This window comes from Harmonia axyridis, chromosome 1 (assembly GCF_914767665.1).
Source record: "Harmonia axyridis chromosome 1, icHarAxyr1.1, whole genome shotgun sequence".
In the NCBI taxonomy this organism is placed as follows: Eukaryota; Metazoa; Arthropoda; class Insecta; order Coleoptera; family Coccinellidae; genus Harmonia; species Harmonia axyridis.
The window spans coordinates 25775348-25788392 of NC_059501.1; the positions used below are offsets into that span (position 1 = coordinate 25775348).

The 13045-nt window shown below is 33.0% G+C and overlaps 1 protein-coding gene across 1 annotated transcript; it reads right to left on the minus strand.

The window, feature by feature from the left end:
- Positions 1 to 1769: 1769 nt before the first annotated feature.
- LOC123681982 lies at positions 1770 to 12394 on the minus strand. The gene is made up of 7 exons (XM_045620389.1): positions 12338 to 12394; positions 11085 to 11212; positions 5190 to 5923; positions 3978 to 4550; positions 3543 to 3926; positions 3148 to 3269; positions 1770 to 1832 (listed from the first exon to the last, which is right to left on the minus strand). The coding sequence occupies exons 1-7, from the start codon at positions 12392 to 12394 to the stop codon at positions 1770 to 1772; spliced, it is 2061 nt and encodes a 686-aa protein (XP_045476345.1).
- Positions 12395 to 13045: the final 651 nt, after the last annotated feature.

The following is a 13045-nucleotide window of genomic DNA, read 5'->3' on the forward strand; positions in this document are numbered from 1 at the left end:
TAAATATGCCAAAAAAGAGTGAGTGCAGTTTGTTTTATCGGGTGTCCTTAATTCGTTGTCTAGTGTGAGGATCTCAAACTCCCTTTGAGCTAGAAAAAATGAATGGCACATTTTCGGGCTTGATTTTTGAAATAATTGATTTGGTGAAAACCGCAACTTCATTAATTCAACTGATTTCAAGCGACAAGAGAAAATTGGCAAATGGCGTGAAACCAAAACTTCTCTACCTACTTGACCACATATTTAAAAAACAAATTCTCTCTCTTCTCGAATTCAAATATCACCATATCGTTTATTATAAGAATTCATTACATGAAATTTTGAAAATGAAAATAACATTCTGCTGTCAACAATAATTCAAGAGAAAAAAAAAATCATAATAATTAATAATAAATGGAAACTATGTATAACACCAAAGACTAGTTTCAATGTGAACCATTCGAGACTTTTTTTTCGGAAAGTCATCTATTACGTCATCGAAGTTTTTCCTTGATTTCGATAAAAATGAAAAATGTTTTTCCGGTTCATTTCGTACTGGTTCTCCGCCGAGGTTGATATTTGTGGAAGGGTCGCAACAATATTGCATGAATATTTAGCTTTTTTTGCTCACAAGGGCCCCTAACAGGAAAGTTTTGGAGTAGTTTCGATTTCTTAGATTTTTCATGATTTTTGGGGAGCTGAATCCGAATATTTGGTTTGCCACCAACATTTCGTACCGAAAAATTGAAATAAATGCAAAAAAAGTCAATATTTCATTTTTGGGTGGTTTTTTAATATAACTGAAAAATATTTTTTTCGTGAATCACCTTCCTATACAAAAATTTGAATTTTAGTACTCTATTGTATAAATACTGCGACGGTATTATTTCCTCAATATACAAATTGTAAATATGCCAAAAAAAAGTGAGTGCAGTTTGTTTTATCGGGTGTCCCAAATTCGTTGTCTAGTGTGAGGATCTCAAAATCCCTTTGAGCTAGAAAAAATGAATGGAACATTTTCGCGCTTAATTTTTGAAATAATTAATTTGGGGAAAACCGCAACTTCATTAATTCAACTGATTTCAAGCGACAAGAGAAAATTGGCAAATGGCGTGAAACCAAAACTTCTCTACCTACTTGACCACATATTTAAAAAACAAATTCTCTCTCTTCTCGAATTAAAATATCACCATATCGTTTATTATACGAATTCATTACATGAAATTTTGAAAATGAAAATAACATTCTGCTGTCAACAATGATTCAAGAGAAAAAAAAAATCATAATAATTAAAAATAAATGAAAACTATGTATAACACCAAAGCCTAGTTTCAATATGAACCATTCGGGACTTTTTTTTTCGGAATGTCATCTATTACGTCATCGAAGTTTTTCCTTGACTTCGATAAAAATGAAAAATGTTTTTCCGGTTCAATTCGTACTGGTTCTCCGCCGAGGTTGATATTTGTGGAAGCGCCGCAACAATATTGCATGAATATTTAGCTTTTTTTGCTAACAAGGGCCCCTCACAGGAAAGTTTTGGGGAAGTTTCGATTTCTTAGATTTTTCATGATTTTTGGGGAGCTGAATCCGAATATTTGGTTTGCCACCAACATTTCTGTAATGTTCTCGATATATTAAACCAACACACTATTTTATATATCTTTATTTCTTAACGACCAAATACATACTGAATCAAATGAACATCAAAAAAAGCATATATTATACCATATTTATGATAAGAACAGAAAGTGTATTTCACATTCTAAACAAATAAAAGTCACATTCTATTAATGTATATCGTTCGTATACATCACATATCTTCCCCTTAAAATTTTCGACACAGCGAAATCCTTGAAAACCCAAAAAGTTATATATTATAATCAAAATTTAAGCTCAAAAGCAAAATCTATCTGGTTTTCTCCTAATTCTCTTAGATTTAACATCATTAACCTCTTCCCTTTCTTTTAAATCAGGAGATTTAAAAAACTCATCCAATCTTAAATCCTCTATACTAGATATACTATTTTTCTCTGAAACATTTACTTTTATATTTTCTGAGATATCTCCCATAGAGATATTGCTAAAATCTAATATTTGATTCAGATGCCGGTGCCAATATTTGTTCAGTTCTGGTATGTAAATTAAATAAGTTCGCGGTCCAATCTTCTCCTTAATTATTCCCTTGATCCATTTTGATTTAAGACCACGAAAATCTCTTGCGAGAACTATTTCATTTATACCGTATTTCCTAATTCTAGTGCCCTTATAATATTTTTTTTGTAAACTTTGCTTTTGTTCAATATTTTTGCAAATTGCGGCATCCACCTTCTTATTTACATTAGTGGGAGGTAACAGTAAATCAAGTGAATGCCGCAATTTTCTTCCGAACAAAAGTTCAGCAGGGGATTTACCAGTGGTACAATGCGGAAAACATCTATAATCGAACAGAAAATTTTCTAAAAATGAACTTAAATTGCTGTCTCCCATTTTACCTTCTAGAGCTTTTAATAGTGACAACTTAATATTTTTAACTGAGTTTTCAGCCTGTCCATTAGTAGCAGGATGATACGGAGGTCCTTGTTTCAGTTTAATTCCATTTCGATTTAAGTATTCTGTAAACTCCCGTGAAGAAAAATAGGTTGCATTATCTGATACTAATGTTAAAGGAAAACCAAATCTCGCAAATATGCTTCTAAGAAGTTTAATTGTGATGAGACTGCTTGGATGTCCTACTATAAATGACTCGACCCATTTTGAATATGAATCCACAAGAACAAATATGTTTTTACCCTGAAATGGACCCAAATAATCGACATGGACACGTTCCCATGGGCCGTTTGGACATTTCCATACCTCAAGGGATGCCTTTGGTGGGGCATTTCTATATTTTAAACATGCCTCACACGACTTTACCGAAACTTGTATATCATTATTCAATTCCGGCCACCAAACATACGAACGTGCAATACCTTTTGTTTTTACCATCCCCATATGGGACTTATGCAAGACTTTTAATACCATTCCTTGTAATTTTTCTGGGACTACCACTCTATTACCGTGCATTAAACAATCGTTTACAATGTTCAAATAGTTTCTATTGACATAAAATTTTTTTAAATCCGATGTTATTTTATTCGGCCAACCGTTCTTTGTAAAAAAAATTACTTTACGTAAAAGCGCATCATCTAATGTGTGCTTCGATATTAAATTGAAGTCGATGGGTATTTCCCCATTGTTTTGGATGAAACTTATTAATAATGTGTTACTTTTATCACCATTTTCATCATCTTTAATTGGCAATCGAGAGAAGCAATCAGCTAAATTTTCTTTGGACTTCGTGAATTCAATTTCATATTGAAAATTTGACAATATAAGAGCCCAGCGCTGAAGTCGATTTGCTGCATAAACTGGTATTCCTTTTTTGGGGCCAAAAATTGTTACCAAAGGTTTGTGGTCAGTATGTAATATGAATTTTTTACAATAAAGGTACTGAATAAATTTTTTTACACCAAAAATTATTGCAGCAGCTTCCTTTTCAATCTGTGAATATTTCAACTCACTTTGTGATAGAGTCCTAGAAGCGTATGCTATCGGTCTAAAACTACCTTCAATAATATGCATTATGACTGCACCTAAACCATATTGAGAAGCGTCAACAAATAAATGAACAGTTTGTTGACTATTAAAATGAACTAAAATGGTTTCTGAACCAAGAACTCTTTTGACAGTCTCAAAACTATGTACACAAGCAGTATCAAACTTCCATGAACTATTTTTCTGTAACAATTTATAAAGTGGTTTGAGTAATGATGAAGCATTTGGTATAAAACGGTTATAATAATTGACCATTCCTAAAAAGGACTTCAATTGCGTCACATTTTGAGGATATGGCACCTTCAGAATGGCATCAATTTTCTCTTTACTCTTATGCAAACCGTTTTTATCTATAATATATCCAACATAGGCGACACTAGGTTTAAAAAAATCACACTTACTTTTCTCAACTGTTAAACCACATTCGGACATCTTATGGAGAACACTTCGAACTTTATCGATGTGTTCTTTAATATCTTTACTCGAAATTAATATATCGTCTTGAAAACATGTCACATCTTCAAAACCCACCAGCACTTTTTCCATAATTTTTTGAAATTTCGAAGGACCAGAATGAATGCCAAACGGTAACCTATTATAAAAAAACAAACCCCTATGAGTACTGATGGTGGTGAGTTTTTTACTTTCATCATCTAATTCGACCTGCTGAAATGCACTAGACAAATCTATTTTGGTAAAAATAGTACCACCCTGCAATTTAGTGAACAGTTCTTCTATTCTGGGCAAAGGAAATTTATCAATTTCCAAATTTGGATTTAAAGTTACACTATAGTCTCCACATATTCTAACTGACCCATTACTTTTCAACACAGGCACAATGGGAGTAGCATAATCGCTATAATCAACAGGTGTTAGTATATTTTCTTCAACCAATCTATCTATCTCCTTTTCCACTTTTTCTTTCAGAGCAAAAGCTATTGGTCTAGGCTTAAAAAATTTCGGTATAGAACCCTCTTTAAGTTTCAAATGAATTTTTCCTTTATTAAATAATCCCAATTTATTTGTGAAAACATTTGGAAATTCCCTATGAAAATTTTCGATATACATCCGGTTATCTGAAACTTCCATCTTATTTATGCCTAAAGAAAATTTGTTGAGAAAATCTCGACCTAATAGGGGTGGTCCCCCATTTTCTACGACATACAAAAACAAATTTTCCAACCCACCTCTGTATCCAATACAAACATCGATTTTTCCCAAGGGATGAATTTTCTTGCCATCATAAGTTTGAAATATTTCTGTACATGAAAGCAATGGTAAGTTTGAAAAAAAATCCGCTTTGAACCTCTCAGAAATTACAGACGCACCGGCACCGGTATCTAACTCAAATTTCACAGGAACATTATTAACAAATACATCAACAAAAATGGGGTCTACATTTGAGGTATTCAAATGAAAAAGTTGATTTTCTAGGTCGTTATCAATGTCAAAATTCATTGACTGATCATGTGATTCCGTTGTATTATCCTCCAAATTCAAAAAATGATTTTTAGCTGAATTTACTTTTGAACACTTTTTCGCCAAATGACCTTTATTTCCACATAGATTGCAAACAAAATTTCGATACCTGCACAAACCATAGTGAACTTTACCGCACACATCACATTCCGTTGTCCGTTTCTTCTCGAAAAGTTTTCTTTCATAACCATGATTCGATTTCTTCTCAGGAAATTCAGGTCCAAGTTTCGTCTTCGAATAGTACATCTCCATCTCCTCTTTCTTCACATTTCCAAAAGCCACTTCAGTCTTGCATGTAGCCTCTTTTCTGCATGCTACTTCAATTGCCATTTCAAAAGTGAGTTTTGTTTCGTCTTCTTCGAATAGCCTGTCCATTATAGGCCCCTTTTCAAACCCCATTATGAATTTATCTCTCAAAATGGTGGATAATTCGGCCGTTTTGAAATTGCATCTGGAAGCCAGTTGTCTAACACGAGCAGCCCATTCTTGAACAGATTCTTCTTTGGCTTTAGAACAATTATAGAATTTCTGTCTTTCTGGAAAAACTAATTTCGCCGGAGCGAAGTATGTATCGAAGTACTTCAGTAAATTATCGAAGTCTTTATCTTGTGGAGTATCCGGGATACACAAACTGTTCAAAAGCTGAAAACTGCTTTCGCTGCAACAGTTTAGAAATATTGCCCTTTTTATTGCGGGATCGGTTATGTTGTTTGCTGCGAAGTAGTTCGTTAACTGCACTTTGTAGATTGTCCAGTCAGAAACACTAACATTGAACTCCCGTAAATGACCTATGGCTGCCATTTCAACTACTACCGTAAAGAAAATTTCAGTAACTTGTAAACTATCGATGACGTCATCCTCGTCGCCACTGTAATGTTCTCGATATATTAAACCAACACACTATTTTATATATCTTTATTTCTTAACGACCAAATACATACTGAATCAAATGAACATCAAAAAAAGCATATATTATACCATATTTATGATAAGAACAGAAAGTGTATTTCACATTCTAAACAAATAAAAGTCACATTCTATTAATGTATATCGTTCGTATACATCACAATTTCGTAACGAAAAATTGAAATAAATGCAAAAAAATTCAATATTTCATTTTTTGGCGGTTTTTAATATACCTGAAAAATCTATTTTTCGTGAATGACTTTCCTATACAAAAATTTTAGTACTCTATTGTATAAATACTACGACGGTATTATTTCCTCAATGTACAGGGTGTCCCGTGAACCAACTGATGCTGATAGCTTAAGTAATGCCGGACCAGAATATTCTAATTTGATTTCAGTAAAAGTGTCTTAGTTTTCGAGCTATCGACAGTTTTATGAACATCGTCAAAATCTTCACCTTAGTCAGTGCCATAGCTACAAATGTTGCTATATTGTTATTCTTTTTTCGATCGAAAATAACATCCTACCCAACATGTTCAAAGATCAAAGATGCGTATGGTATGCTCAGAAAAAAGGAATGATTCCAAATTTTTAATTTTTTCAAATTTCCTAATCCAACTTTGATCGTTTCTGCTATGATAAAATTAAATCAAACTAACTCGGCATGTTATTCCAGAAGTTAGACTCTTGAGTTAAATTTTCTTTAAAATATACTTTTCGGCTTGAAACTAAGGAAAAAAATTTGACATTTTGATGAAAGGGTAGCTCATTCTGGGATTCGTATTTCAAGACTTTTATTCGGAAAATTAATTATCAATGTGTTATTATTGTTGAAATAAATGTTAGAATTGCTTGCAACAGGCTTGAATGCAAGCATGAAATTTTTTTGAAAATGAAGTTGGATTACGAATTTTGAAAAAAATTAAAATTCGGAATTCTGAGCATACCATACGCATCTTGTGAAAATCTTTGGTCATGTGGGGTAGGCTGACCTACCTGTAATTTTCGATAGAAAGAGAAATAACAAAATACCAACATTTTTGTAGCTGTGGCACTCAGAATAATGACTAGGTAAGGTGTAGATTTTGACGATTTTCATAAAACTGTTGATATTTCTAAAACAAATACACTTTTACTAAAATCAAATTTGGATATTCTGGTGGGGCAGGACCTAAGCTATCAGCATACGGCGGGTGACTTCGGTCAACGGTTGGCGGTTGACGGCATACAGACTGTATGCATTGAAATCAATATAAAGATGTGAACTAAATTCCAAAAAATGGTTTTGGAAACTGATGATAACATTATAGTTATAGAAATTATTAAGTGGGAGCCATGCCTTTTATAATGAATTGAAATTTTGGAAGGGAAATAGATGGGTTTTATAGAGACAAGTAAAATACGTCAATTTTAAACTATCGTTTGGACCTGAACGGTTCATCGGACAAAAAAAATTAATGAAAGAAATTTTCAGGAAGATTGATGTACTTTGTTTTTTATGTACAGGTCATCAACGAAAAATTGATATCTAAAAAAATGAGACAGATAAAATACGTAAATTTTAAATATCTTTTAAGCCAAAACAGTTCATCGGACAAAATACCTTGAAAGAAGAACTTTGTATGAAATTTTATATTCTTCGTTTTTTAGAGGATGGAAAAATTCATATTTTCCGAGTGCAAAAAACCACCAAGAAATTTTGGTGGCAAACCTCAGGTTCCGATTCACACCCCCAAAAACATTAAAACTCGAAGAAATCAAAACTACTCAAAACTTTCCTGTGAAGACCACATATTGACTGGACTAGTATTGCATAATTGAGTATCAAAATTGTAAATATGCCAAAAACTGAGTACAGTTTGTTCCTATCGGTTTTCCCAATTTCGTTGTCTCGTGTGGGGATCTCAAAATCCCTTTGAGCTAGAAAAAATGAAGGGCAAATTTTCGGGCTAGATTTTTAAAAGAATTAATTTGGTGAAAACCGCTACTTCATTAATTCAACTGATTTCAAGCTATAAGAGAAAATTGGCAAATGGCGTAAAATCAAAAGCTCTCATAACATTTTTATTTCTGGTGCCATAAACAGTAGCGCTCCTTTCCTTCTGGAATGTATTTACCTAATTGACCATATATTCAAAAAACAAATTCTCTCTCTTCTCGAATTCAATTATCGCCATATCGTTTGTTATACGAATTCATCACATGAACTTTTGAAAATGAAAATAAAATTCTGCTGCCAACAATAGAACAAGAGAAATCAAAAAAATCATATTAATAAAAATATAAATGAAAAATATGTATCACACCAAAGACTAGTTTTAATAAGATCCATTCGGGACTTTCCTTTTGGAAAGACATCTATTACTTCATCGAAGTTTTTCCATGAATTCGATAAAAGGAAATTATGTTTTTCGGCCTATTTATCTTCGCAACACAAAGCTTTTTCAAAAATCATCAAAGGATAAAGTATCCTTGAAATAGTCCAAGGAATAACCTCTTGAATTTTTTTCCTAGCCGCGTGTTAATCTATCACCCTTTATAAACGAAACGTTGACTTAGTCCAAAGTGGTCGCTTGATTTCAATGGTCCTAACCTAATAACAACGAATCTATTTCTTATAATTTCATATGAATTTTGCGAATCCAATTTAAGAGCAGTATTTCACATTATAATAAAAATTTCAATTTCAAATTAAATAATTAGGAAATTGAGATCATATTTTCTAGCTTAGTTTTCAATGGAATGAATAAAAATTCTATTTATAATCTACACAAAATGCAATTCTGCGATACTGCATTGAACGTGAAACTGCAATCTAAATGTGACAGAACGGCAATCAAGTCATAAATCAAGAGCTTTGAATAATATCCTTATGGCAAGTAGATTGACATCGATGTTGCCGGGTGAGTTGGCATGAAAGTCCATGCAAATTTTACTGAGATATCTATATACATATATGAAACAGAATTAATGGATGAAGTAGAATATGTCCCTTCATATCACATAAACTGGGATATCGTAAAAAAATAAATATACAGAATCTCGTAATAACGAATTTTTTTTTCTGGTTGGTTGTAACTGAATGAGATTGTAAATTCAACAAAAAGTTTATTATGTGGTCTTTCGGCAGAGTAGGTGTACTTTAGCACTCACTACCCTGAAAATCATCATCAACACCCAATGATATATCGTGCGTGAGTTTCATAATTTTTGGGTTTTATTTCAGTAATTTTTGGTTCCGTCGCGGAATTCCAACACAAATTAATTTCTGAAAAAACAGTTGACACAAAATAGAGACATTAGGAAACTTGTTTGATATGAAAATAGAGAATTTTTTTGTCGAAAAGTCGAAAAGCTTTGAAGTGATTTCAATTTCAGTTATGAAATAAAAGACTATACTGAGATTGTCAATAACTAGTGAAATTTATTAGAATATTTAAAAAAATGGGAAATTAAAGGAGATTTATTTATATTTTCCCTTGAATTGTCACAAACATCTGAAAATACCGAACTTTACAGGGCAATCAGAGTCAAGAGTCAAGATTGCATTATCTATAACTCAAACTTGACTATAGCCACAGCTTTAGATTGGTTCATTTGAAAACAGCGTGAAAGAGTCAATATCAGTAAGATCGATTCCTGAACAAATCCTTGGAAAATTTGCAGCAATTTTATAGATATTTGCAATCATTTTCAGCATTGCACTATTTACTTGCAGCAATAAAAATTCTGCTTATCTCCATAATCCACTTCGCCCTTTTTTTGGGAGGTATCAGTTGCTGGTCTATAATAATTGGTGATATGCCTTTGGTAATTTTGATTCTTCTTTCTTCACTAACTATTTTTTCTGGAAATTATTATATGTATTGTAATATTATGTGATGTACTGATATATTGTATATATTCTTAGGTATGTCATATATTGAATTGATTTTGACACCATCTGTGATATTGAGATGAAAAAATATTATTATTGTTATATACAACAAATTAATCGGATGAGAATAATCGTGAGTTGGTATAAGTTATTTTTTTTTTATTTTTCTGTTATAAATCAAGATGCATTTGAATAAATCTTAAAATATGGTTGAAAGGTTAACCATTTAGAGTTTTTTCTTCGAAATGTTATTCCCCTACACTGTCGCATAAAATTGGGCAATTTAGATTGTATAACATAACATAAGTTTTTATATTCTATACATTTCATTTTTTCTTCGAAATGTTATTCCCCTACACTGTCGCATAAAATTGGGCAATTTAGATTGTACAACATAACATAAGTTTTTATGTTCCATACATTCTATACATTGGGTGAATATAATAATCAATGAAAGATCGATTGAGTAGATGTATCAATCAATAGATTTATCATGTGTGAATCAAATTGTGAGTTTATAAGCTGTATATCCTAAACTTTGTGACATCATTCCACTCCACTCAATATGACATCATTCCACTCCACTCAATGTCAAACACATTTTTTCTTGAAAATTCGACTATATTCCTCTCAACAGTCACCTTCAAGAGTGGTACATTAACTTCAACACTCCTCTCACTTTTCAGTACCTTTGCAGTACAGAGATTCATCTCGCTTCAGAAATAACAACTAAATTTAAAGTCAGTGTAGGTTCCACCATTTTACTTCTAACTGCTGTTCTCGATGCAGTCTGAATAAGATTTGTCACATTATTTTTTCTCATCAAAAACAGTGTTTTATCAATACCCACATGAAATTAGTTTTAATCCATTTTTCAAAAACCAACGAATGTAGCGTCATTTTACCTTTAATATTTCGATTCATTCTTAAGTCTATTACGATAATAGTAATATAAATCATTTCATCGTGATTTTGTTAATGTTAAACATAAAAACAAAGAATATTCGAAATCTAATATTATCATAATAAAAAAAAACGAAGAGATAATGAATCATTGAATTAGAAGAATAATTGTTTCATTTATGTTCCTATTTTGATCAGAAATAAAAGAAATTCAATCATAATTGAAATATCATCCAATCTCGGTATAATATATTAAATATGACAACCCTGTCGATAGCTGGACATCTCCTGACCAGGCGAAGGGTGAGGGGTGTGATGGTCAGTTGGCTAAATGCTGTAACTGGCGGTCAGAGGCCCTCTCTCGTCTAGTAGACGAACTGAGACAACTACTTTCCCTCAACCACACGACTTGTAACCTAGCGCCGCACCCCTTTGGATTATTAAAAGCAGGAACTAATTCTTGCAGCGCCTGAACGAAGGTAGAAATAGAGAAAGATGGAGTTAGTCAGGGGTGTATTCGGGAGAAATATACGGATCATTCGAACTACATAAATTTTCCACTTCGTTTGTTGAATCAATTCTTGCTTCGCATAATGCTCCAGAGAAATTTAAGGTTATGTTCCAAGTATAAATTCCTTAAAAAATTGGATTGAGAAGTAAACATGAAATCATGAATAAATATGATAATCCAGTATATACGTATATTCAACCTGGAAAAGACTGAACTTGATGAATCTTGTACAGGTTGCTGTGGGATGAATCTGTTAAGTTATCCAACACGAGAACACTGTGTTAACTTGAGGAAGGTCGAAGAACCCCAACATTTTCGGACTTTTTTTTGATCTTTTGCTCATATAACTTCTAAATTAGGTATTTTTCGAACAAAACGTTCATTTTCAAAGTTGTAGAGCATTATATTCGCTACAATTATTTATTTATAAACTTTCTCTAAGCCGAGATACAGCCGATCCAAATTAGAGGAATTTTCTCAAAATGGCAAAAATTGCCGAAAAACGAAGCTGTACGATGTATTCTTTCCCAGCACCTGGGGAGTAGATTTCGGTGCCCAAAAATGCAATATATTTGATAAAGGGTTCCTGATGCATAGAGTGGTTTGGTTGGACGATGTCAAGTGAAGCAACATTTCAGGTAGTCTGCCAAAACTATATATCAAAAGGCACTTTGGGAACAATACCGTAGTGGTTTTTGATCCTAGTGGGATAAGCTACCAAAGCACTAAGGCCTTAAAAACGTTCGGCATTCTTTGCTGAGTTGCTAAGTTTGTGTTTTCCAGAACAACCTCAGTCAGCACCATCACGCAGAAAAAATTTCTCTTCAACGACAGAAACAAGATGAAATGTATAACTATGCTGAAGGGTGCCTGGCAACCAAAGGGGATCCAAGTCAAGCAGTCAGTAGAAGACGCTGATGAGTACGACAGTGTATTCATTATGGGAGAAGACATTGATCTTCTAGTGCTGCTAAATGCTTTGGGGTTTTCGAAGAAAAAAGTCTATTTCCAGAAAAGTGGAAATGGTAAACCTCAACCGTCCTTTTTTTTTCACTCTTTCAAACACAGGCCCCCAAGACATACCTCAGCATTCTTTAGTATTGGAAAGAAGATGGTGATGTAGATGTACCTACCATTCATTTAGGACTTACCAAAGAGGCCTGATTTGGTTGTGAAGTTAAGGAGTCTACGAAAAGCTGCCACCAAACGAGGTGGGTATGACTATATTCACTTTTGAAACAAAGTCACCAGTGTTAATTGAGTGATTTTTATCTTTGTAAAAAGGCTGGTCTATTCTGCTCCGCAGTATGCAAGCAAGCACTGCGTGGGCATAGGATGCGAAAACAGACATCAATGAAGTTGATACTGATAAGAATTAGGAAAATCTCACGCTTCTAGACATGTTTATGGATAATGAATTCAACTGCGACATTGGAAATCAGAACCACTCTGAAAATTCAAGTTTCTTGATCCACAGGTCTTTTTTTGTGTATAAGGAGACTGGAATTTTATTCCCTGCGCCTATACTACAATTTTTTACGATTTTTTATTTGGGAGAGTTTTCTCTTTTCTGCATGATACTATTTTCCTCTATTTCATTATTTGAAAGAGGTATTTCCTCTTGTCTATCTTTCTTTATATTATCTTTCTTAATTTACTATTCTCGTGGTCTTTGAGCGTCTCTGTTTTCTTCTTTATTTGTTTGTTTACTATTTCCTCAATAGTTTCGATTTTCAATACTTCTCTGATTTATTGGTTGCTATACCATGAGGCGCCAACCGCTGTGATTAC

Coding starts and splice junctions, on each gene's coding strand:
- LOC123681982 (XM_045620389.1), bottom strand. CDS start 12,394: ATGAATGGTAGGTACATCTACATCACCATCTTCTTTCCAATACTAAAG. Junction 11,213..12,337: donor CAATACTAAAGAATGCTGAG/GTATGTCTTGGG, acceptor ACCTTCGTTCAG/GCGCTGCAAGAATTAGTTCC. Junction 5,924..11,084: donor GAGAGGGCCTCTGACCGCCA/GTTACAGCATTT, acceptor AGAACATTACAG/TGGCGACGAGGATGACGTCA.